This window comes from Panulirus ornatus, chromosome 13, assembly GCF_036320965.1.
Source record: "Panulirus ornatus isolate Po-2019 chromosome 13, ASM3632096v1, whole genome shotgun sequence".
In the NCBI taxonomy this organism is placed as follows: domain Eukaryota; kingdom Metazoa; phylum Arthropoda; class Malacostraca; order Decapoda; family Palinuridae; genus Panulirus; species Panulirus ornatus.
Genome location: NC_092236.1, coordinates 11,755,017 through 11,780,977, shown reverse-complemented (window position 1 = coordinate 11,780,977; position 25,961 = coordinate 11,755,017). Strand labels below are relative to the sequence as shown.

The window sequence follows — 25,961 nt, the reverse complement described above, 5'->3', positions numbered from 1 at the left end:
GAATAATAGAGATTAGAGTATAAGGTGAAAAGTTACAGTTTCCAAAATGAGAAATAAAATTATAATATTTTCAATGACATGCAATCCACCGAGTAAATCAACAAAACTGTTTAGGGATTCATTAATCTCAGCTCTTCAGCTTTCATATTCACCTTTTCAGGGTCTATGTTAAGTAAAGAAGTTTTAATTGAATTTTCTGTTAAGGCTAATCTATCTAACACCTTATCTAAATAGATCAAAGGTGAACTATCTTTACTTGCACCATCAAGTAACAAAAAAATAGTTAACTTTTATACTGATAGTTGTAACTGTTTGCATTTTTTTTTTTTGTATATCTTCAGGATCCTTTCAAATTTTATGGTTTACGTAAAATAAAATAAAAAAAGTATCCTGTTGAGGCTACTTTATCAGCTTGTTTAAGAAAAATCAAAGATGCCTTATCTTTACTAGCACTGTCTAGTAACAAAAAATAGTCAACATTTATACTGATGAATATAATCATTAGCAAAATTCTTTGCATATCTTCAGTAGCCTTTCAAATTTTAACCAAGTAGTTTCTGAGTGTCCTAGTTTATAGTCATAGAAAGAAAACATCGTCATTTTAAACCTATATGACAAATCAATGCAATCATAGAAAGAAAGCATCGTCATTTTAAACCTATATGACAATCAATGCAAAATAATAATTAGTGGCTTACTCATGGGTTAATTATCCATGCCTGTTAACTTAATTACTTTATGCTCACTCTTCATGCCAAATTTTACAATGTAACTATCTTCTAAGAAGTTTAAAGCTCCTAAAAACAAGAGGTTTCCTTTTGATTCCCTAAGCTTTGAAAAGACACATTAGTCCACTAAAACTGGCTCCTGGATTCACTAAACTGTCCCAAAAGATAAAACAGAATATCAAAAGGTTGACAGCCTAAGATAATAGGTTCCACCATTAATGCCCATGTGTGTTCAGTTAGGTCAGCCTGCCACCTCACCACTTTGTTACTTGTTATATGGTCAGTGACAAGACAAGAAACAAATGCGACAAGTATAAGAAATTTCTGATAAAGATATGTGATGAATGACTGGCTGAATGATATGAACAGTTTGCTTTAGAGAGTAATCACAGAAAGGAGAGGGGATAAAAATGAAAGATAGTGGCCAACAGCTGTGCAAACACATAGGAATGACTGAAATTGTGCAAGGATAGGATTGCAAAAGGGCAACTCTACAAAAACAAGCCAGCTAATATGTGGTGCATAATGGAAAGTTGGTTATTAAAGACATATAAAAACAAAAAGATAAAAAAAACAGAGTGGTAGATGGAGTTATTACAGTAGTAAAGGCTAGTTAGGTAAAAAGAGTAGACTAGACAAAGCTGTGCTTGGGCTAGCTATATTTACTTTGCTTCAAAAGGTCAAACATTCAGCACAGATTTTAATGCATTAACACAGTGCCAAACATAATTTCTGTAGATCATCAGGTCCAGCAAATTGGAAACAGAGATGGAATAAGCTCTAGCAGTGTAAAAACTTAACAAAGATTCAACTTCCTGTGAACACCTATTCCTTGTCAGTTAATTACTCTGTGGACACTGGAAAATTGACAGGATGGCAAAACACAAGGCTGACTTGACTGGCCATGCACAGGGAATCACAGTGGAATGTGTATATTGAGATGACAAGCCTTTTTGTATTATATTTTACCATGTGGATTTGTTTTCTTTTTGCTAGCTACTTTAGTGGACTCACAGACATCTTTTTAGAGACAGACAAACATCAAGTGGAGAAACAATGAAAACTGATACTAGCTGGCCTATCATATCAGCATAAAATTGAAAACTGAGATTAATAGAGCCCATAAGTTGAGCAATAAAAATTAATATCACTGAGTTTTTGCCAATAATCTAATTTGCTATTGAAAAATTGCTGACCAGATATGCATATATGATACTGTAATGCTGTTAAATATATTTGGATAAATCTCAAATTAATATAATTAAGTAATCTCCTCTAACTTACAAAATTATGCATATACAGTATAGCTGATGTATCATAGGTACCCCAAAATCTCATTTGTATATTTCAACATAGATTGCAAGACCTTACAATTTCTGGTTCAGGTACTAGAATCTATCTGTTTCAAATGTAGTAACAAATTTTTGCTTTGGTTTTGGCTTTGTTAGTAAAGTCCTTCAAGAAAATTTCTACTTTTCAAAGTCGACAGAAGCTATTTGATTATACTGTGACGTAAGCTGTTCATCACTATTCTCCTTTGAAAAAATTCAATATACATTGTACATGACTGTTTTCAACATGGGAGTTACCTATAAATTCGATGCTATTTTTATAAGCCATACAGCATCACTCCTAAGAAAATCTTACAGAACAGTGGACAGGGTAACGTGTGACAGACTGAAGCTCTCAAGAAAAGATGTGATTTACAGTGGATGCAGCAAGACATGACACCTCCTGACAATTGGTACAGTAATTAAGACAAGACAGCTGACTGATCATACAAAATACATAATTTATTGGCAGACAGGGAAGAACAAGATACCTCCAGTATGATACTGGTCAGGACATACCTCTACAGAAACGACATGAAGCAGAATAGGGGATCCTCTGACAGATGGTGGAAAAATTATACAGGACCTGACCAACTGTGCAGGAAACGACAGGGTGGCACACAAGTTGGCCTTGAAGGATTTTGTGTTACAGGGTATTTCATAATATATGTAGCTCAATTTTGTAAGTTGACTTTTCAGACCTTGTCAATAATGTACTACTTCCTTGTATTATGTTTAAACAGAGGCCATATAGAGGATCAGGAAGTCCATATCTTGATAAACAAACAAGCAATCCTTTTATGAGATCATCCCATATCTTAAAACTTTGTTAAAAGATGTGATCATAATGGAAACTGCTTTTTCAATGGCAGGTTAAAAGTATAAGCCTCTGAAGGACTATGTTCAATGATAGAAAAAGAAGACAAGATTAGGACTTCCTATGCTTACTGCTTCAATAATAACTATTTCACTGTACTAAATGGACATATGCATGAATTAAGTGCTATATGCTTTTAAAGTCTAATCTTTACACATTTCGAAGCTTTTTCATGGTAAACAGTGTTGAGCAATGTAATGAAAAGTAAGTAAGAAGAATATTTTTTCCAGAGTTTAGAATATCTATGTGCTGAAGTTTAACAGTTTATCTGAATTACTTTCTACATTTATATCAGATACAAGCAGTAAGAATCCTCTTGAAAAATCAGAGTATGACAAAATAAAGGATTGTGTAGGGAAATCTTGCCCTATTAAGCATGATAAGCAATACTTTTCTTTTTAATGACAACTACATGATGCTTGGCATTGGCCATATACAAACTTAAATTACTGCATTATGAATGAAATGGAAGTGGAAGGAATCGTACAAATAGACTAATGTCAAGAAATTACTTCATTATCAGTGAATGAAAGTGGCAGAAATCATACAAATAGCCTCATGGTCAGGAAATTTTCATTATTCATTTTGTGCCCCTCCCTCCCCTACCTTGACCTCACATGACCTTTAGGCATACATCCGGATTGGTTCAAGTCGGTGTGGAGGATCGCTCATCAACCAATACCATGTGGTCACTGCAGGTCATTGTGTTGCCAGGTAAATATTAAGCTATATGCGTTAAGAATTCCTTCCCTAAATCTATAATCCATGATGTACATAACTTTTCTCATCTCAAAGTAGGCTATCTACCAAAATTCATGTAAGACTGTATGAAAAAATCTTTAAAGTTTGAGCGGCATCTATGATGTACCACTTTTGCAGTTTTATCTTTTGCATATTGTAATGAGCAAAAAAGTCCAGTCTGCTCTGTACTATGAGGCTGTACAATAGTATACACTTAAATCTTTACTTTCACGAGTAAAAAAGTAATGATTGCACATAAGTGATTTTTGTCTTATTATCTGTAACATTTGAATCTAATAAACCCTAATTGCTTACAGGGCACGCCCACACCAGATACGGGTGACACTAGGTGATTATGTCCTCAACTCTGAACGGGAGCCTCTTTCTCCACTTATCTTTGGTGCAACTGACATCAAGGTAAATTCTTACACTGAATGACTGAAATATTACACAGAGAGTTTGTTAAGAGAACATCTTATGAACTTCTGTTCCTTCTTGGAAATAGCCTACAGTTTTTGAAATGTTACATGTGAAAGGTTAAAGGGAAGTATTGTATGTCAGTGTTAACTTTAAATTTCCCTTAGTGTTAACCATACTGAGTATATATCCAGGTTGCTTGAAATTCTTAAGTGTTGAGCTCATCAGGAATTGGGCATAAAAACAGGTGCAACTAAAAAAAATGAGATTACTAACCCAAAGATATCAGATTATCTGCATAAATATGAACTTCGAAAAAAAAAGGTCATAAAGTTAATGCTAATGTACTTAGGCATAATCTTAAAACTACCCCTATCAACAGGTGCCTGCTTGCAGTGGGGGCAAGGGAGGACCTCCCCCACCTCTTTGGAAAATGACAAAATAGCACATCCATAGCCGCAAAACTGCAACAAATCATCATGAAAATATCCAAAATGTTAAACCCTTGAAATATAATTTTGGGGAACTTTTCACATTCCATTCCCCTTGCCTCTACCTGCTTCACATTTGAAAGTTGTCCCATTCATTTTGGCTTTGGTCCCATGGAACAGATTTGAAGGTATCCTGGGTACTGAATTTATTAATATCACTCTGCTTGCTGAATCAGACAAGAGTTTAAGTTGAATGACAAAACTCATACCACAAGGATTTTAAATAAATTACAGCTTAGGGAGATAATTTTGACATAAAGCCTTAATTCTTAAACATTTACTGTATCTCTGATGATGAACCATATCTTTCAATGTTCTAGGAATTTATATATTCTTCAGGAAATGTATCATACTTTGCAAATGGATGTTCTTCAAACTGTTCAATATATCTTATGGTTCTGTTAAACTTCTCTGTATTCCTTTGATATTATAAAACATAGGTATCGCAAGAACTAATAAGGAAGGCAAAGGATTGTCTCTTTCATAGAAATTTGGCAAAATTCTTAATAATATATCAATATTCTAATTCTAAATGAATACCTTCCAGGTCATCCAAACTTCAGGTTCACACCTCAGGCTGACAGGTTTGATGTAGCAGTTATTACTCTGGATGCTCCAGTGCGATACCAGCCTCATGTACAGCCCATCTGTTTGCCAGAGAAAGGAACAGACTGGCTAGGAAGCTATGCCTGGGCTGCAGGATGGGGTGCTTTACAATCTGGTATGATTTTTCTTGTTTTTTTTCTGTGTAGAGAGGGACATGACAAATGAACCTAAAATTTTCTCTGAGTTAATATACAATTAAATATTCTTCAGTGGACAGATATCTTATGGGCATGTAAGTTTGCAAACTGGTAATGTAAGACTGGATTGTATAAGCCCCCACAGCTTAATAGTTATACAATCTAACAGCCACTGCAGAGGAACAGTCTGAAATTATGTACATAAAGTGTTACCCATGATAATATATGATTTTTCCTTTGTATAAAAGGGCACAGAAAATGAAGATCTTACTAGATAAATCAGCTGAGTATGTAAACAAAGTAGAGAACTGTATCCAAACAGAGGACGTATCAGTGTTTTGTAAGGCTTTTACCAAACCCCCATTCATCCTCATCCATAAATGCATATCACTGTGGATAATTAACAATAATTACCATCAACTTATTTTTATGTGTAAATTCAAGTGCATCTCCCTGTCTAATACAATTAAACTGATCAGTTTACACTCATCTATCAGCAGACATAATTTATGAATAGCTATCTTTTTTTCAGTGCCTTCTTTATAAACAACACTCCATGTATCTTATATAGGAGAAACCTGCTTTGAAAACAAGAAATGGCACATATTTAGATAATGTTCATATTATCAACCTTTTATATTTAGCACTTCACCCAACCTCATTCCTAACATGCTAGATATTCCTTGTACTTACATATCTTTCCTACAGGATCACGGCTTCGACCCAAAACCTTACAGGTTGTTGATGTGCCTATCCTTGACTCTCGTTTGTGTGAGGACTGGCACAGAGAAAAAGGGATCAACGTGATCATATATGATGAAATGATGTGTGCTGGGTGAGGCTTATTTCTTTTTCATCATATTTATCTTCCATATAGGTCTTCATCTGTTGACTAATGTTCCCATATTTATTACATGATGGTATAAAGTTACAACTCCCTAGAAATTCAACCCATCAGCAACAATCAGTATACTTGATGATAAATTCTGCTTATTGATTCAAAGTACAATGAAACAGGTACCTATTGTTTACATAAAAAGAAATTAATTCATTGAATTGTAAGAAAGATGACAAAGTAAGATGGATTTGGATGTTAACAAGAGCCACTAGTACTGTTCTGGGAAAAAAATAAGTGGAGAAATGGCAGGCATGGATTTATAGGATATCACCATTAACATACCATCCAAGAAAAATTTGCTATTTATGAGAAAGTATATTTAAGTTATATTCTTGAAAGCATAAACTTTACACATAACAGAGGGTTAAGATGTTCTGACGTCACTGTGTTACATTCAGGGTATTAATGCTGTACAGCTTTGTTTATATACCAAAACATTCTCATGAGAAAAAAAAATTGTTAGTATCAGAGATCGCTTCCTCCAATCCCTTAATTTTTACTGCAGGTATAATCAAGGTGGTAAAGATTCTTGTCAAGGTGATTCTGGAGGTCCACTAATGATCCAGGATGGGGGGCGTTGGTACCTGGCAGGTATTGTATCTGCTGGATATTCCTGTGCTCAAGGCAAGCAACCAGGTAAGAGAAAACTAAATCACTTAATGACTTTGAAATTTTGGTTTAATCATTATTTCAAGAGAGTATGGTCTCTCTATATGCAGTATATAGGCAGAGTGTCAAATACATGTCACGTTTTTTGCTTTAAAGTCATGACATATGAAATATCTTTCATAGTACTCAAGTGATACTGTAGTTCTGATGACATAGCAATAATGCTATAAGTAATGGCAACAGAATCTGCATTCTAATTCAAATGTAAGTCTAGGGAAGATATTGCATTCCACTTTACTAATCTTTAACTGACAGTATGCTTCTAATGATCTTTTGGAAAAGTTTAGGGCTGTGTTTTCCCTTGTCTGCATTGTTCTTTTCAGTTGAATTGTACTGTATGTCATTTTTTTCTTTAATAAGTACATATAACCTTGGTCTTTAAAATAATGCATATCTCATTTCACAGGTATATATCACAAGGTATCATACACATCTGATTGGATCTCATGGGCAGCTAATACTTAAGATGAGTTGTAAGTTGTTGGTAATGATGGTTCTCAAAGATCCTAATCATGCAACTCAGGCTTCATGGATTAAATTTAAATCAGTTCTTTTCATATGAAAAAATTTAAGACTGGTAGTATAACCATATCACTAATAGAATGCAAAGCCTTTTTATTATACTACTGTATTACTAAGGCAGTATTTTCATATGAACAGAGATTCTTAAGTGAACACTTTCATTGTTGAGCCATCATCCAGTTTGAGAGCTTCTTTGTGTGCAGAACATACTGAAGGTCTCCTCACCCTGTGATACCACCATGTACTGATTTATATCCATAGTTTTGCATATATCACTACACAATGTTATACATTTCATAATACAATACTTTAACTATACTGTGGGCTATAAGTTATCTGATATCAAAATGCTCATGTATCATTAACTCGAGTCAAAGCAATGAGTTTACACAACTATAAGACTGCAATAATTGTGTGCCTTTGTCTTATAAGGAGTAATATTTTTTATTCAAATAAAACCTTACTCTCTTCTTAACCTATTAGAAATTAATTCAAGAAAACAGCTGTGTGCTGTGTTGTCTTTGTTCAACCATAACCATACTTTTCTATTTATAGTACTGAAAACAATTTGTAAAGTTCCTGTGCCATTTATGGGTACTGTGGCCTGCTGTAGAACTTCTCAGGGGATGATATTAATATATGTATCGATTAAATGAATATACTGTTTGTCCCTCATAATGTAAGGAAATCCTGCCAAAGAAATTAGGAAGCAAAGACATTTGCCAGTTGTTACGAAAATAGATTTAGGTTCATTTTTCACTGTTAACAGCCACCAATCAAAGGATGATATACTGCTACTGTTATAATCATGTAAAGCTCAGACAACGTACCATCTTGAAATAGCAACTGGGCTCTTGTAAATACAAATTCATTTACAAATAATAAGGTGCTACTGAAATGCCTCTTTCGTCATGCATTACATCTGGGCTTGAACTTCAGGGATGAAAGCAAATGTATTACTTAATACTGACATGTAGCAGAAGTTAAGAGGATGTGGAGTACATCATTATAGCATTGAGATGTAAACTGTTCTCCATACAATGAAAGCAAAGACAAAATAAAAATGTATGATTACTTGCTAAAGTTAAATAAGTTGATTTATGCATGTAGTGCTTCACATACTGAATTCAGTAAAAAAAAAAAAAAAACTATTATGGAGGCTTCAGTAAGGGGATCCATGACTGAAAGCATGTTTTAAGTCTATTTTCATGAATGGTACATTCTTCAGCATTCTCATTTGTAATCAGTATTCTTGTACACACTTTAATGCAGTTTTTATCATAACCATTCATGTCTCAGGTTATTCCTCTGCTATCCCACCCAGTGAGGTGCTGCATTAGTGGCGAATGTTCATTTCATTTTCATGTTGTATCTTGCGGCAGGAACCGCATCAAATACTTCATTGTAAATGTTGTATATACAATCTATTTTTATTAATAAAGTTTTATAAAAACTGATGAATTTTGTCTTGTCTTTATTCATCTATCTGTGAATGGACTGTGGGGTAAAGAGTACAGATACATTTCTAGTACGGCATGATGTTTTCGAACATTACATGCAAATTCTAAACATCAAAAAAGTCTAACACCCTCAGCATACTAGAGACGGTACTAATGCACTTTATGTCGAGCATAAATTCTATTTTACTGCATATAGTATAAAAGTTTGTTCAGTAATTTTTAGGTATTTAGTATGCATCATTATACTGTCAAAAATCAAGTAATTCAATAGCATTAAGATGAAATAAAATAAAAATACTATAAAAAATGACATCCACATAAAGTATAACTACTTTTTAGGCCATGGTACGTAGGTATGGAGTCTACGGGAGGAAACCACCACACTTAACACCCTATATAAACTATGCACCATGTCAGCCATGCAATAAAAACAAAACTAGACCATTAAATAACCACAACACCTATACAGCCTTACCACATACCATTTGCATCACCCATATTGCTACCCAATTAGTTGAATCATCTAAGTACGCACACCATTCTAGCACCGAAACCACACTGACATCCTCAATCAAAGACCTACAGTACCTACAACAACCTAATGCTTAATTTTCCTTAAACTCACGGCACGTAACTACCCACTATGTGCACAATACTGACCTACATAACCAACAGAAATCCTGCAACTACACAGCCACCAAAAATCCTCTGCATCTTATATACTACATCACATACACAACAGACTCGTCCCTACACACGCAACCACCCACGATACCTAAAACTTTATCGTGAAACATTCAACACATCCGGATATTTAATGTTCTTACAATAAGATTAGGAATACAACATGCAGAAAATATATATTCCATCCACGTATATAGCCAGCCAATCACGAACTTTACAAATCTGATACCAAAGCACTTTACATCTACACCATCCGTATATCATACCTAGCAAACACTATATCATCCAGAACCCACATGAACCTTACATCCACACACAACATTTTTCCACAACGTCCTGACCCTAATACATCTAGATGTTGTATTATCATGACATTCAAACACTACGCTAACCAAAGAATACACCTACCATACACCACACCATTCCATATAACCGCACAAACCCACCTCTGAGACAGAAACCATACCATATACACCTCAAAAGATTTCCCACTACATATCACATCGTCAGATTTCGAACACCAACCCTCATTAAAGTAATATATGTGAGAGAGAGACACCTGGCTCGATGAGTGTACAGGTGTACCCAAGCCTCCACTGCAGCGTTAGTGTCTAGGAGGTTAGTATCAGGAACACCTGCTCCTCGCCGTCACCACATGTCACACTCTGGTAGCACGCCAATGGGAGTTTTACTTGTATCTGTGCGTAATGATTACAAAGGTCTTAGTGCATAATAGACCAGTGGAATTAAGTGTTCTGAATCTTTAAACTGAAGGAAAATCAAATGCGCATCATGCTGAAAGTGTGCAAACTTAAGCTGGTGAGCGATGAGCGTCGTATAGTGCCAACAAATGCAATCCCATCTTGAAAAATTCAACTGCAATCACATCCACTCCGGCCGCGTTGCCACACTTCATCTTAAACAAGGCTTTTAACACCTTTCCTTCACACAAATCCACGTCCCAAGACTCTCTCTCTCTCTCTCTCTCTCTCTCTCTCTCTCTCTCTCTCTTCCCATACATCCGCGACCAAAATACCCAAAATCTACCACGCAAACATTAAACATATTCAAAATCCCTCAAAGCACTCCCCTCACCTCCTCTTCATCTTATCACGACCTGCTACCACTTCCCCATTTGCCCATTCATAAGATGTTCATATTTGTTTCTTTTCGTTTCCGAACACTACGATACTCGCTCATCCAGTGCAGTCTGAAAACAAGAGAAATTATGGATTTACTGAGAGCGAAATTGTCCTCCCAAAGATACAGCCTCGCTAAAGTTGATTATTCATTCGCTCTGTGACCTCGAGAGAGAAGAGTCCTCTAATATATATATATATATATATATATATATATATATATATATATATATATATATATATATATATATATATACATATATCATACTTGGTCGCCACATCCAGAAAACGCGCGCCCGTTTTCAGAAATTCTACCGTCATTCTTTTCCGCTGAAATGTAGTGAATAACCTTAATTATAATCTTTCTTCCAGAAAATGAAAACAGGAAGAGACCAAACAATACAGGAATGATATTCTGACCACTTCAGTGTATGAAAAATATCGAAAGGAAAACGGAATGGAATTTTCTCTACTGAAAACGAGATAAAGGCCATACATACGGTAGACTATGACAAAAAGCCAGTCCTCTACATCAAGCTTATGATATTCTATTCAAACACTGTGCTTGACAACAACCGGTGAGTTTGACCCAACACCCGAGACTACTAGAAGATGTCCCGCTTTTCGTTTACCAAGGTTATAGCAATGACGCTGGTGGTGGCGGAATCTTTGTACCTCCTGATGGCGCTGAAGAGGTTGGCCCTGCTCGAGGACACCTACCACACGCTCACCCTCCATCAGAACGAACAAAACCAGAAAACAATAAGTAAGGACTTCTTAAGCTTTTTTTTTTTTTGTCTTTTTAAATGTCTTGACGTATCCCCTTTTAAATATCTATCAATCATAGATGGATAATTATGGGCTTCCGTGGTGTAGTGGTTAATATCACGGACCTTGAGTGAGCACGGGCCAACCCGAGGTCAGATCCGCTTGGGAATGAATCCTGGGCGTGGCAGTGGCCCTATACACCTAACCCATATGTTTATCCTTCCCATGGGGCTGGTCGATAAATGGGTGCCTAGATAAGGCTGGTGTGTGTGTGTGTGTGTGTGTGTGTGTGTGTGTGTGTGTACATACACAGCAGTCAAGACATTGTATATATATATATATATATATATATATATATATATATATATATATATATATATATATATATAATGCATACTAGGTTAAGAGACCAGGCAACATAAATGTATCATACAAATTGCCCATAGCACACATAATAATCACAGTATAACATGGAAGTTCCTCCCTATCATATCCCCAGCCATTAAAGCTATATTTCTGTATCAACTTTCACTTGTAGAATAATCCTGAAAAAAAATAAAAAAAGAGAAACTGCTCTATCTAATGACAGTCGCTCATTAAACCTATGGAATAAACATATGTTCAGGCTCAGTGGAATGGAGAGCTGGTTCCCCTAATATAAAGCCTATGAAATAAACATATATTCAGGCTCAGTGGAATGGAGAGCTGGTCCCCTTAATATAAAACCGGCTATCCTCAGCGTGTTGGATTACATGTTCTTACTAAATGGATTCTCGAATCTATGAAAACAGTGTGCCAAACTGACTCCCTTTCAAAGTCTTGAAACCCCAGTATCCGCGGGTCAGATGTACTATACCTCCGTCCCCACCATAACTTACTTACAACCGGGACGTCTAACGTGTCTGTCTGGTCAGTGGCCATCACATCATTGACACCACTGGCCACTGGTCCCAAGAGATCAGGTTATAATGCGTCTTTATCATGTCTTGGTTAAAAGGTGCTGATTCATATAATAATAACAAAAATAATTATCATTATTATGATCATCACTATTACTATTATTATCATTATCATTAATATCATCATACACTACTACAACTACTATACTAAAATAATAATAATAATGATAATAATAATGAAAATAATAATAATAATTATAATAATAATAATAATAATGATAATAATAATAATAATAATAATAATAATAATAATAATAATAATAATAAGTGATGCCCCATCATAAAAGAAATAAAAAAAAAAATACAATCTCGTTATTGTTCACCTCTATTTCTGGCTAATGACAAAACATGATACCTTAGATGACTTTCAAATGATTCGAATTCCTTGAACACGACGGTGCGACACTTCGTTATTAATGCGTGACCCGTGACCTGATCAGGTCAGGGTCACCACGCCATCACACCCAAGGGTCGCACCTTCGTGCCTGACATAACAAATCATTACAAGGTACAGCGGTTAGAGTTCCTGACCGTGACGAGTTCTCGGGCCGCCAAAGGGTCGAGCGCATAGGTTCGAATCCTGGTTACGCACTCGGTCCACGGTCAACCCAGCTGTTCATCCAGCCCCTAAGGGTTGGCTGATCAAAATGGGTACCTTGCTCAGGCCAGTAAATGTATATATATATATATATATATATATATATATATATATATATATATATATATATATATATATTTTTTTTTTTTTTTTTTTTTTTCATACTATCCGCCATTTCCCGCGACAGCGAGGTAGCGTTAAGAACAGAGGACTGGACCTTTGAGGGAATATCCTCACCTGGCCCTCTTCTCTGTTCTTTCTTTTAGAAAATAAAAAAAAAAAACTGAGAGGGGAGGATTTCCAGCCCCCCGCTCCATTCACTTTTAGTCGCCTTCTACGACACGCAGGGAATACGTGGGAAGTATTCTTTCTCCCCTATCCCCAGGGAATAGTCGAAGCTAGGACGCCATTTGTTTTGGACAATCACATGTTTACCAAATGGCGTCCTAGCTTCGTCTCTTCGATATATATCAACTGACTGTTATATTTCTCTCTTGTGTCTCCCCTGATGATGTGATTATCACACGAAAGTGCACTTGGGAACTTTTCGTGTTTCACTTTCCCCGTGGACTCATAGGAATATATATATATATATATATATATATATATATATATATATATATATATATATATATATATATATATATATATATATATAACTCATATCCCATATGATATCGTCATTAATGCGTTTGTCTGGTATGGTTACAGCCTTGCCGCCTCTGTATGTCATCACGCCCACCTACCGCCGCAACACCCAGCTGGCTGATATGACCCGCCTCTCACAGACCCTCATGCACGTCCCCAACCTCCACTGGATAGTGGTGGAGGACGCCGAGGTGAGTGTTCCACTTCCCTGACCTCCACTGGATAGTTTTGGAGGACACCCAAGAAAGTGTTAACACTCAGGTGAGCGTTCCACTTCCCCAACATCCACAGGATGGTGGTGGAGGACACCCAGGTGAGTGTTCCACTTCCCCAACCTCCACAAGATAGCGGTGGAGGACACCCAGGTGAGTGTTCCACTTCCCCAACCTCCACTAGATAGCGGTGGAGGACACCCAGGTGAGTGTTCCACTTCCCCAGCTTCCACAAGATAGTGGTGGAGGACACCCAGGTGAGTGTTCCACTTCCACAGCTTCCACTAGATAGTGGTGGGGGACGCCCATATGAGTGTTCCACGCCCCTCAACCTCCACTGGATAGCCTTGAATGACAGTGAGGTAAGTGTTTCATGTCCCTAACCTCCACTGGATAGTGCTAGGGGGACGCTGAGATGATGCTCCACGTCGCCAGCCTCCACTGGATGGTGTTTAACGAGGACGCTGAGGTGAATGACGCAGGGGTGAGCGTCCCACGTCCATAGAGGGCCGTGGACATTCAAGCACCGTATAAGGTGAAAGCTTTGTATGCCCACATTTACCATGCTTCAGAGCGTCCTGAGACAGTCGTTAAAGTGGCTACCTTCAGGTGGCGACACCTGCTGCCTTAATCAACCCAAACTTCGAGCTCAACGACCCTCCCTGAGCAGGTGCTTTGGAGTCCACAGGCGGCGCGTCCCCACATCCCTCATGCAAATCCCTAGTCATGTCGTGGCGATGGTTTCTGCATATAAGGATACGGTCAGACCGTGGAGATTGCGGGATTGGGTCAGAATCCCAAACAGCTTCTGGGACCCCAACACCCACAGAATTTCGGGGCGGCTTCATAGAGACAGTCACATGTTATCGTATGTGTGCCGCCACCGACCGCCTAACATGCTGAGAGACATCGCACAAAAAGCAGATGATTAAGGAATTTCTAGGAATATACAAAGAAAAAGAGGAAGTAATCTAACTACAAAGAAAAAGAGGAAGTAATCTAACAAGCTGGGAGGATTGTACACACTAAAGAAATCAGGGGAGGCTTCGATATTGGATTATATTTTCCCTGACGAATTTACTCGCAACCTCCATCCCGGGACCATGGGTTACTTGGAGTCGCAGATATTAAAGACCTCCCCTGGCTCTAGGCTGGGGAACTCTACAGTGTTGCCTGTCATCAGCAGGCTGTGGTGGAACACCTCTAAGCTACAAAGAACCACAGTGTATCCTTCGTCTGTTGCATATAACAACCTATACAAAGATGGGGTAGCAACAGACCACAAAGGTATCCCGTACAGGTTGTCCGAGACTATTTATAATCGTACGGTGTCTTCAGCCCTTTGTGACAGAACTACATGAAAGGGCTTGGAGTTCGACCCACGGTGCGTGGCCGCCCCAGGCTGCTCAGGTGCCACACGATACTTTACGAATAGGAATTCGTACAGAGGACGCAGCATGAATCTACATGGTTGACATGTTTAGATCTAAGACCCCCGTATCACCAACAGTTCGTCTGTGCCTCTCTCATGTTAAGACCTTAACACTCTCTCTCTTTCTCTTTTCACCTCTGCTATCTCTATAGAGTTTCAGATGCTCCATTCTTCCTTTCTATCTACTGATCAATACGGTTATCACAGTGTTAAGGTCTACAGGCGATCTTCTATTCTATGTGGTTCACCTCTGGTCCTCCTCTCTGAGGAATCTTTTCGTCCTGGCCCGCAACATCACAGCATCTGACAGGTATGGCATTCAGCCCTTGCTTACCAGGTTCAATTCCTTTAGTTTTTTCTGCTAATCTCTGTTCGCTTACGAAAAGTTTCCTCTCGACCCGATCCAAAGCTGTGGTCGATGCCAAAGTTGTAATCGATGATGGAGCGGCTTCCTCCGTGTCATGCGGTATGCCCCAGGGATCAGTCTTGGTACCGGTTCTGTTTCTCATATATACATACTGACACTGATATAACTGCATACGTTTCAAAATATCAAGTGTAGCAGACGACACTAAGCTGGGAAATAAATCTAGAACAGAATCTGAAAAACAAGTGCAGAGTGATTTGCGTCGATGGTAAAAAATAGAGAAAAAGGAAGCTACAGTATGAATTCAACTGAGCTACCAGAGGTAAATGAGAAAAAGACAAATGTAATAAACTCGACCTAAAACTAGGTAAGCAGTACAAACAAGCAGTAGAAAAAAGGCTAGGATAAAAATCTAGAATTCATAGAACTGAAGTCTAAGAAACTAATCCTCATTACTTACAATTCATTGGTCACCCTACATAAAAAAAAAAAAAGACAATAAGAACAGGAAGACTATATAGCGCTGAGCGACAAAGACGATTCCCGGACAGAAAAGAATCCTATGACAGCCAAGTAGACAACTTAAAACTTATCTATCTGAAAAAAAAAGAGAAAGTTAAAAAGAGATTAGACAGGTGTTCAATACGATCGAAGGCTTTGATAACCTCGACTTAAGCAGCAGTTTCACTCGTGGTAACGGGCACAAAAACTCGTAGGAAAACCCTTAACTTCGAATGAGGTAAGTCCTGTGGGGTGACCAGCTACATGTGAGTGGGCCATTATAATACCATTTTTCCTTCTTTCCACGAACGGCAACGTAACGAAATTTTCTCACTTCATTCGTCCGTCCCTCTCCATATAACCTTTATGCTTCAACAGTCGGATCTACCAACACACGAGGAGCTCTGGTTATTTCTTAATTCTGTTTCTCGTACCAATTCAACTTCAACTCTCCATTCCTTGAAAGACGAACGGAATCCTAGTGCTGTCACTAGGTACCCCTGTGCCAATTTCTTTTTGTCAAGTGGTTATGATTGGAGCATGTTTTGCCTGGGCCATGCCAGTCAATGCGAAGAGAACTAAAAAAGGGAAAACGAGAGATTAAACCTAACCATAATTTTCTGTAAATGTGTAACCCGTGAGCATGTTCGTTGAAGCCGAGTCATTTCTATCTTTCTTTGCAGAAGAAGAGCGACGTAGTGAGAGAGCTGCTGGAGAGGTCTGGGCTCCCCTTCACCCACCTGTGTGCCACCGCGCCCGAGGAGTACAAAAGAGACAAAATGATGGGCAGGGGCGTCTTTAACAGGTGAGAGTCCCGCTACGCCGGCGTAAAGGCGTCTCCAGCAGGCGATAACCCTCCTTAGCATAAGCGAGGGGAGCCTCTTCCTCCTCCCGCTGCTGCTGGATGACACCTGCAGCTTAGAAGGTTAGCATAACAAGAGCCTGATGACGGGTGACCGTGGGTATTCTGAACAAATGAGCTCATGACTACAGAAGCAAAGTTCTGGATAATGAAAAGGTCTTCCCATACGAGGGCAAGGGTCACGACCGGGTGAAGGTCTTGGGACAGGTGGGCAATAGGTCATCACGTACTGATCGTCTTACAAGTGGAAGAAAAGAAGGTTATCAACAGATGACCTTCCTAGAACAGATGTGCAACACATGATTTCAAAGAGGCTCGAGTCTCGATATGGCTGGGCAGGGAGAAAAGTAGTATACGTGGGAACCGTAACTATGACTTTACCCCATGCGGGGCTGTAATGGTAGAAGGGTCTCTAACTCATAATGGACTAGGGTCTCTAACTCATAATGGACTGTTGTAGTAGAAGGGTCTTCAACCCCTGCGGGGACTGTATTAGGAGGAGGGTCTTTTAACCCACGAAAAGACTGTGTGTAACGGTAGAAGGGTCTTCAACCCATATGAGGAATTGTAACGATAAGAAGGTCTTCAACCCATGAGGGTGTAAGGCCAGGTGGTCAAGGGGAGGTGTACAACATGCAACTGCCTTGCTACAGATAACAGTTGTGTTGACGGAGGTTGGAGGGATGGACTGCTTCTGGTACGGGGGGGTTCCACTTCAGTGGATAACACGAAACGTTCAGATTGGGTAAAGTTGTAAGATGGTGATAGCAACCTCGCGCAAAGAACTAATACCGACCTGACACGAGAGTCTTAAAATGGGTGGCAGGGCTGCGGGTTTACCATCTGTGTCGTTAATAAAATACAACCTGGCTAGTCTCGGCATCCGAGTCTCAACATGCACCAAACTCCTAGCCTCATTTTCTTGCTTCCTATCCTCACGCTCTTTCGTACCATCGTTTTACTCTTTATGAATCCTGTTTTTGCACAACAGGTAGGACCTTCTTAAAAAAGAATAGGTCTTCTTTCTCAAAAACTTTAGATCACTCGTTCTTTTTGTTGTTCTTTTTTTTATTTCCTATTGAGTCTTGGCTTTGATGAGGACTTCTGTCCTTGCCTGGAGTTTTCAAACATAAAAAAGAGAAGACGGAAAAAAAGGCCAGACTCTTTATCTTAGGAGGCTCAAATTCCGCTGTTGTAACAGTCAAGGACATGACCAACTTTACCATACGGCAATATCGTCCTAAGGTACAACAGTTTTCCGGTGCAACAGTAAAAGGCGTGACCAACTTCAGGATGATCTAATGCGTCTGTATCTTGCATCATTTGCAGCATAATCGAGAGGTGTACAATCGCAACTCTTGGAAGCAAATGCTGCTAATGTAAAGATAGCATTGTGCCTCTATCACCCTCCTGTCCTGAAGTTGGACAACTACACAAGCCCTAAGTAAGTCACCTACAGACTTCAAGTTAGAATCCTCAACAGAAAATCCCAATTCAACCACCCAAGAACCTTAAATTAACCTTCTACAGGCCTCAATTTTGTTCTGCGAGTGTTGCATAAGCCACCTACAAGGGAGCAGGTGGTAGGTTATACGGGGGAAACACGGATGAGTTCCGGTACTCCGCTGGGAAGACGAGGGTACCTGGGAGGGGCGAGAGTATGTGGCCTAGATTCTTAGATGGCCATTACACTCGAGGATCTGTGCCAACCTTGGCAGCTGAGCTACATCTGAGCACCTGTGTTAACGCAGGTGGCCGTGTTATACCCAAGTGCCTGTGCTAACGTAGATGGCTGTGTTACCCCTGAGCATCTAAGCTAACGCTGGTGGCTGTATGACACCCAAGTACCCGTATTACCATAGATGGTTATATTACTCCTGAACACCTGTGCTAACGTATGTGGCCGTCTTACACATAAGCACCTTCGCCATCGCAGGCGGCTGCCTTCATGACGACGGGGTGGCGCCAGTGACGTGAAGCCGCCACGTCTGACCAAGACGAAGACCATGACAAAACCTGCGTGTTTTCACTCAGCTTTCTTGGTTACCCACCCTGTTACAGACGTACCAGCCTCCTGAAGAAGGGCTCTACGTACAAAGGGAGCCTTGCGAGTGGGTGAGGACCATCCAATATAAGAATGTTCATTATGAACACGACCCGTCCAGCACCCAGCCTCCTGAAACCGTAGCCTGCCCACTGGGGGTTGTTGGGCAACATGGTGGGACTGTCAGGATGGGATGGTGAGAGAGGTGTGTGCGTGGCCGCACCGTGGCGTGGGCCGGCATCATCCCGGCCACACCGCCATTGTCCTCGCCTCCGAGACATGACCACACATTAACGCTCCCACAGCACCACCAGGATCTTCGGTCGAGCATCGGTGGTTGGCCATCGCATTAAATTCAAAACTCAAGAACGCTTACCAATTCCTCCTCGCGGAGTTTGTGCTTTCCAAAGGTGTCATGCTTACAAGTGAACCTATCGGGCTATCTTAATCTCCACTTGGTCAAAACATACCATTCCAACTACGATGGGCAGACTGATCACTCACTCATCCTTCTAGATCACACAAAGTTACTATTTACATGATCACTGACATCATTCCCGAGAAACAAAACCCTAGACACAGTCACGACGGATGGCGCCACACGCGACTTCAGTTTTGTCTCGTATATATTCGTCTCGTTCGCAATAAACAAAATAAGAATGCCTGTGAGGAGGGTGGTGTTTGCAGGGTGGGTTCTCGGGCCCAGCCTCCAGTCACCATGGTGACAGCCCCCTGAGGGATGCCCTACGACATATTATTCGTCACTGGCACTAGAGGAAAATGCTCAGAACCAGAGAGAGAGAGTTGGGGTGGGGTGGGGTGTACTTGGTAGTGAAAATATCTGTTCTACAGGTAATTTGTCCCGTCCATTCTTGAAACTGTGGTTCATTATTTCCTTGTGCGATGTGGTATATCTCAGAATCATAGAAGTAAGGTTTATCTGTACTTATACGAAGGGATATAACTCAAGACCATCACGTTATCTGCGTCACTGAATGTTCTCAGTGAAACTAATAAGCTTATATCTGGGTCTGTAATGGACGAAGACTGAATAAGTCCATGTCTTTCATCCACATAAAAACAACTGGAACATAACAGACGAAAGCATTAATATCTCAAGGGTCGTAGTGTATAGACGTGTGTGTGTGGAGGGGTTCGTGGCTGGCACGAACAGTAGAGAGATGATGGTAGCACGTCCCGTGTTGCAGGCGTGAGGGTCTGCGTTGGCTGAGGGAGAACGGAAAGGAAGGCGTCCTTTACTTCGCTGACGACGACAACTCCTACGACCTCCGTCTGTTTGAGCAGGTAGGTCACTACTGCGGGAGCATTAAACTTGTACTTACGTTCCACTTCCAGCCACAGTGTTTCCCTTCTTGAGACACGATAACGATACATGATACATGCAAGCCAAGTTCCCCTCTCAAGTTCACACGATCGCCAATGCCTAAACATGATGTAGGGAAGTTTGCAAAATGTATATATAACGGCAGCCCCACCGTACACATAGAGTTCTCCTCCATCTTACTCGTTCCATCTCCAACACAACATCGTCTCCCCAGTAATCTTCACTTCTTCTCAGACACGGAAGCAGATATGAAAGTGTCCAGCTTAACTATGAGTCTCCAGCTTTTTTAGGAAGTTACAAATCCCTTACATACCCTCGTACATATTGTGGTTACTGCGCCCAAGATGAGTCCTGATATATGTGCGCGTGTGTCTGCCGGCAGATCCGGACGACGAAGAAGGCGTCGGTGTTCCCAGTAGGGATGATCCTCAGCCTGGGCATCAGCTCTCCTATCATCAGGGACGGCAAGGTGGTCGGCTTCCACGACGCCTTCCAGGTGGGTGCCTTCCTCGCCTCTCCTCCTTGTGCTTAACGTACAATCTCACCACAAACTGTTGAACTCTTGAGCACGAAGGTACGACCCCTTGGGATCAGGACGAAAGGCCATTCCATCATACCCAAAAGTAGTCCCGTCGTGATCCATTGTCGGTAACGTCGAAGTTAAGGGTCGTTGCGTCGTGTTCAAGGGTCGTACCGTCGTGCTCAAGGGTCTTTCCGTCGTGCTTATGAAAGTCCGTAATGTCGTGCTCGAGGATCAATTCAAAATGCTCTTAACCGAAGTTCTTATCCAGCCCACGTTCAAACCAACAGACCCATTCTGACCTTACAGTCACCCACAGTCTACCATAAACTTCCCGATGACAGTCGGAGTTTCTATCATCTAATTCATAGTTATGGAGCGGATTTTACGCACAGAGAGACAGACACACAAGACCGCAAAACCAAACCGTGGCTCGGAGCGAGTAATGATAAACATTGCAACCCGACTTATAATTTGTCTTTATGCATATTGTATATTTTCCCTGCGCAGTCTAGTGAATCATCTTATTTTCTGGCTGGGACGGCAGGCCGGGAGGAAGTTCGCAGTGGACATGGCGGGGTTCGCTGTGAACGTGAGAGTGCTACACGCCAGCCCACAGGCCACAATCCCGATCCGCGTCTCCTACCTCGAGGACGGCTTCCTACGGCAGCTCCGCCTCGAGCTGGAGGACCTGGAACCCCTTGCCTCCGGCTGTACCGAGGTCAGTACGCCTCGGCTCAACCGGCTGGTATACAGGTTGAGTAAAGGGAGTAAATGTCCGAGGGTGAGTCCATCTCTGATAAGTCTGTGCACGCAGTCAAGACTAACTGTAAAGTGGTTAGCCCGACTACACACACACATATGAACCAGGCTTAACCCAGGCGAACATAACTGAGAACAGGTGATGATTCTACCAAGACAACAGCGAGTCAGGCGGGACTCTGGCGATGCATAAGTTCGGCTTCCGTATGCCAGTCCGGTGGCAGAAACTTGCTGCAGCAACGCTGTGCCAGGGTCAGCCTAACTGTACAAGGGGGAGGACACTGTCTACAAAAGAGATGAATCGAAAGGACGCAAGTTCCTCTGTGTGCGAATGGGTCCGGGTGGGGAGACGGTGAGTACAGAGGCACACAGGGGACCTCAGCTGTTTAAAGGTGAGTCTGGTTGCCCAGCGATTCTATTTGGGCACGAGTGAGTGTGACTGCACATGACACCTTCCAACTCAAACACCTTCCCTATCGGATATCATGTCCCTATACTCAGTATGACTCTGTCAATCCAGGATGATCTCCCTGCCCACCTAAGTATGAGTTGCTCACCAAGTAAGGAACCCAGTATGACTTCGCTACGGACCTGCTGTGACCTGCTAGCAGACTGGGTATATGCCCGCCCTACGACATGCCCGAGAATGACGTTCATACAGATCCATTATGCCCGTCTTTCTGACCCACCATGACGTTTGTACAACGCTATACCTGCGAATCTCGGAAGTCTAGGTCCATATGTTCGAGCTCGGGACAGAGAGCAGCCAGCTGTCCTACCCTTTGGACCTGGTCGATCAATGGATACTGCCTTAAACTAGTGAGTGTGTGTGTGTGTGTGTGTGTGTGTGTGTGTGTGTGTGTGTGTGACCTCAAAGCACCCATGCTTACATGTCCCCCATCATATAAACACCCTCCTGACCTATCTTGTCCCATGGTAACTCGTCCAGCATGAGCCACCGACTGATCCGAGTGTGACATGCCCGCAGGTGCTGGTGTGGCACACCAAGACCTACAAGCCGGCCACACCCAACCTGCAGCACGTGGAGCACGCCTACCTCGATACCAACCTTGTGGAGCTGTACCGCAACGTCCTCCGCTGACCACCGCTCCACGCCGCCCCCTCCCCTAAGTTACCCCACGCATGTAAGGGTACGTTGTAGGCACACTCCTCGCCTGTGAGGCATGCCGCAGCACCGCTTTTATAATAGGGGATTAAGATCTAAGTGACAACAGTAAATAAGTGAATGTTGAGAAATGTTATCAATTACCTTAAAAAAAAAAATTCCCTCCACTAAAGGAAGGTTACTCTGTGCAGACAATTAGGTGGCGGTAGTAAAGCCGTCCTGAGATTAAGGCGCCACTGTTGTGAGTGGTGCAAGCGGACCTGAGACGCGCCACTGTTGTGAGTGGTGCAAGCGGACCTGAGACGCGCCACTGTTGTGAGTGGTGCAAGCGGACCTGAGACGAGTGGTTATGGCGGGATAACTCGCCTCAACCTTCTCTATATTCATCCAAACCTCATACGATCCACCCAAATGTTTGCTTCCTTATCCAGAGGCAAAATATGGTCCTCTTTATCTAAACACACTAATACAGATTGATGTCAGCATAGCAAAAAAGGGCATTCTTTTTTTCTGTAAGTTAACGCAGACGAGAACAGACGCACTTTTTGCATCCCAGTTCTGGTAAGTTATTTACAGAAAGATCAGTAAACTGATGACACAAGATACTGCATCAACAAAAACCGTCGTGGTTTCTGTATCAATTTATCCAAAGAAATTTGAAAGCTTAACCAGAATAAGTTCCCAATATCATCTTGACTACTGAGGTTACATTACGGTACTTAAAAAGAAATTTGAAGCACATTGCTTCTAATTTTTCTCAAATACTAAGAGCACCATTAGCTAATTTGCGGTCCTCGATCATCTTCCACTCTAAAAATCAGTCACTGAACAGACAGTCTTAACAACCAGAAATCTATCTCACAACTTCTTTCACAAAACCCTCGTCGTCAGATGGTCATGGTACTGTACGGTGGTCACCTGAATTCGGTGGTTGAATCAGGCTATAGAATCACTAGCGGGGTGAAGCAAACCTGACAGTGTGAGTCCTCAACTGGACGAATGACTCTGGGAGACATCAATGATCAAGGGAAGGAGGAGAAGAAGGAGAAGGTGAAGGAGGAGGAGGCCGCTGAAGGAAGTTCTATGAGCTACAAGGAGTCCAGGTCGAGATAACTTGCACCTCTCATAGGTAAGGTAGATAGTATAAAGTACTTGAGGCTCTGGTCTCGATCCGGGATATCACTTACATGAAACCGTGCCTCCGCTGGCTGGCTCTTTGGTCAGTGGAGCCACCCACCACCGCGCCCTCCACAGCTTTGTACACCAGCAAGTCAACCCCCTGAACAAGACGGGTGTCCGGCCCGTCGACACGATACGACGACCTTTGAACGACACAAAGATACGGCCCTTGTGTATCAAGGGTCAGGTCAAAGGCCAGGCTATCATATCTGAGGATCTTCTCGTCGCATTCAAGAGTGTTGAGACACTGCACGAATGAGTTGGATGAAGTCATTTATTTGCAAAAAAAAAAAAAAAAAAAAAAAAAAACGCGATCAAAATTCAGTCCGTCGCTTTCGTAAATGCAAGCGCAATGCAAGCGCGAGAAGAGTGGCGACCAAGCAGACCACTTAAAACATTCCGAGGGAGACCCAAATAAACGCGGTGGTGTAATGGTATGATCAGTGGAAACCATGGGGCAACCACAGAACCAGGAAGATCTCCAACACGGCGTGGAGAAAGCAACACGAGCCAGGTCGCTTACAACCCCGGCCGGAGAGCGGCCGGCTTGCCTCCGCCGCTTACAAAATGACGGGCGGGTGTGAGCCAACATAAATTATACCGAAGCCGAGCTTGAATTATCCATAACGGGAGGGGCTGAACCCGCAATCATTTACAAGTAGAAAACTGGGCCGAGGACGGAATATCCTCGCGCAATTTTCCAGAATGATAATATGGTAGCTGGCAAAGATGGTGGGTGCCCCCGCCCGTCCCTGAGAGGCCACACAAGCCGACGCGGAAGATCATGCATGTGGCCGGCAGGTTGTGGCCGCGGGTGGCCGCGCATGAGCGACAGCTTCATCCTCTCGCAAGTCCCCACCTCATTAAATCCTGATGAGGCTGTTGCTGAACAAGGGCGCTGTGCAAAACGCCAAAGATGAGGGAAGGCGCCTATCCAAACGATGGCGGATTCATGGCATAGGAAATCCGTGTGTCTCCACAGTCGTGAGTTGGTTTTCTAAAGCCTTCCCTCAACGCCGTCCCTTCCCTCGCCATTAGCGACCCCCCTACACCACCCACAAACGGCGAGGAATCCTCCTTCAGTCACATATCACATTCATTCCTTCGATATATATGGTTCCAGTGTTTCCTTACAGTATGGAAACCATTATAGAGCTGTGAAATTTTCTCCGCGTTCTTCAGGACGATGGCGAATTCATTTCGGTCACCTTCGCCGCACTGCCCCAGGCCAGGAAAGGTCCAGCTGGTTGCGGATGTGTTCCTTCTGTTGACGTCTGCTGGCGCCGGTAACGTCTGCAACATTAGCTGCTTCGCCTCACACGTTACAGAACAAAATCTCTCGAATCATAAGCGACCCGATCTATTCATTTCTCTCCCATGAGGACAAGCTAACGACCATTTAAGCACGATGCTACGATCTTTGGGCGTAATACATACCGACCCTTGCAGATTGCGGCACGACCCTAAGGCTTAATGGCCTGGCCCCTGCCATGACCTCTTGGGAGTACAGTCAAGAGGTCAAGCCAAGATACCTAGGGATGAAATCGTCGCGCTCAAGAGCTGAGGGATAACTCTACTTCCATAATGTGAAGATATCAACAGACAACTTCTGATACTCTTTTCAGTGATTTTTTTTTTCTCAGAAACACAAGACGTGGCACCAGGGGTAGTTTACTACCCACGCCACGCGTGGCTCCTGGAGTAGTACACTACCCACGCCAGGCGTGGACCATGGGGGTACACTTACCCATGTCAGACGTGGCACCTGGGGTCCTTCATGCCAAGCGTGGCAACTGGGGTACTTCATGCCATGGTCCCTTTGTTTTCGTAAGTAGGGAAATACACCACAAGTCTGGCTTCTGACGTTTCTATAGTTTACTTCCTCCATTCACACCCTTGATAGTCTCTATCAATACCAGATATATCCATCTATATCAA

At 41.7% G+C, this 25,961-nt stretch overlaps 2 protein-coding genes across 5 annotated transcripts in view; both read left to right on the top strand.

Annotated features, from left to right (window-relative positions):
• Nucleotides 1-8,874, top strand: part of LOC139752756 (uncharacterized) — a 112,653-nt gene extending 103,779 nt beyond the window's left edge. For all 4 annotated transcript variants that reach the window (XM_071668639.1, XM_071668637.1, XM_071668640.1 and 1 more), the window contains 6 exons: nucleotides 3,565-3,650; nucleotides 3,995-4,096; nucleotides 5,134-5,306; nucleotides 6,037-6,163; nucleotides 6,732-6,862; nucleotides 7,302-8,874. In XM_071668639.1, the coding sequence (XP_071524740.1) occupies nucleotides 3,565-3,650; nucleotides 3,995-4,096; nucleotides 5,134-5,306; nucleotides 6,037-6,163; nucleotides 6,732-6,862; nucleotides 7,302-7,360 (678 nt within the window). In that variant the 3' untranslated portion in view covers nucleotides 7,361-8,874. The remainder of the gene's footprint in view (nucleotides 1-3,564; nucleotides 3,651-3,994; nucleotides 4,097-5,133; nucleotides 5,307-6,036; nucleotides 6,164-6,731; nucleotides 6,863-7,301) is intronic.
• Nucleotides 8,875-10,172: 1,298 nt separating this feature from the next.
• Nucleotides 10,173-22,975, top strand: LOC139752755 (galactosylgalactosylxylosylprotein 3-beta-glucuronosyltransferase S-like). Its single transcript, XM_071668636.1, has 8 exons — nucleotides 10,173-10,229; nucleotides 11,073-11,466; nucleotides 13,737-13,864; nucleotides 16,869-16,990; nucleotides 20,300-20,396; nucleotides 20,819-20,932; nucleotides 21,504-21,677; nucleotides 22,707-22,975. The coding sequence occupies exons 2-8, from the start codon at nucleotides 11,313-11,315 to the stop codon at nucleotides 22,818-22,820; spliced, it is 903 nt and encodes a 300-aa protein (XP_071524737.1). The 5' UTR covers nucleotides 10,173-10,229; nucleotides 11,073-11,312; the 3' UTR covers nucleotides 22,821-22,975.
• Nucleotides 22,976-25,961: the final 2,986 nt, after the last annotated feature.

Coding starts and splice junctions, on each gene's coding strand:
- LOC139752755 (XM_071668636.1), top strand. CDS start 11,313: ATGTCCCGCTTTTCGTTTACCAAGGTTATAGCAATGACGCTGGTGGTG. Junction 11,467..13,736: donor ACAAAACCAGAAAACAATAA/GTAAGGACTTCT, acceptor GTATGGTTACAG/CCTTGCCGCCTCTGTATGTC. Junction 21,678..22,706: donor TTGCCTCCGGCTGTACCGAG/GTCAGTACGCCT, acceptor ACATGCCCGCAG/GTGCTGGTGTGGCACACCAA.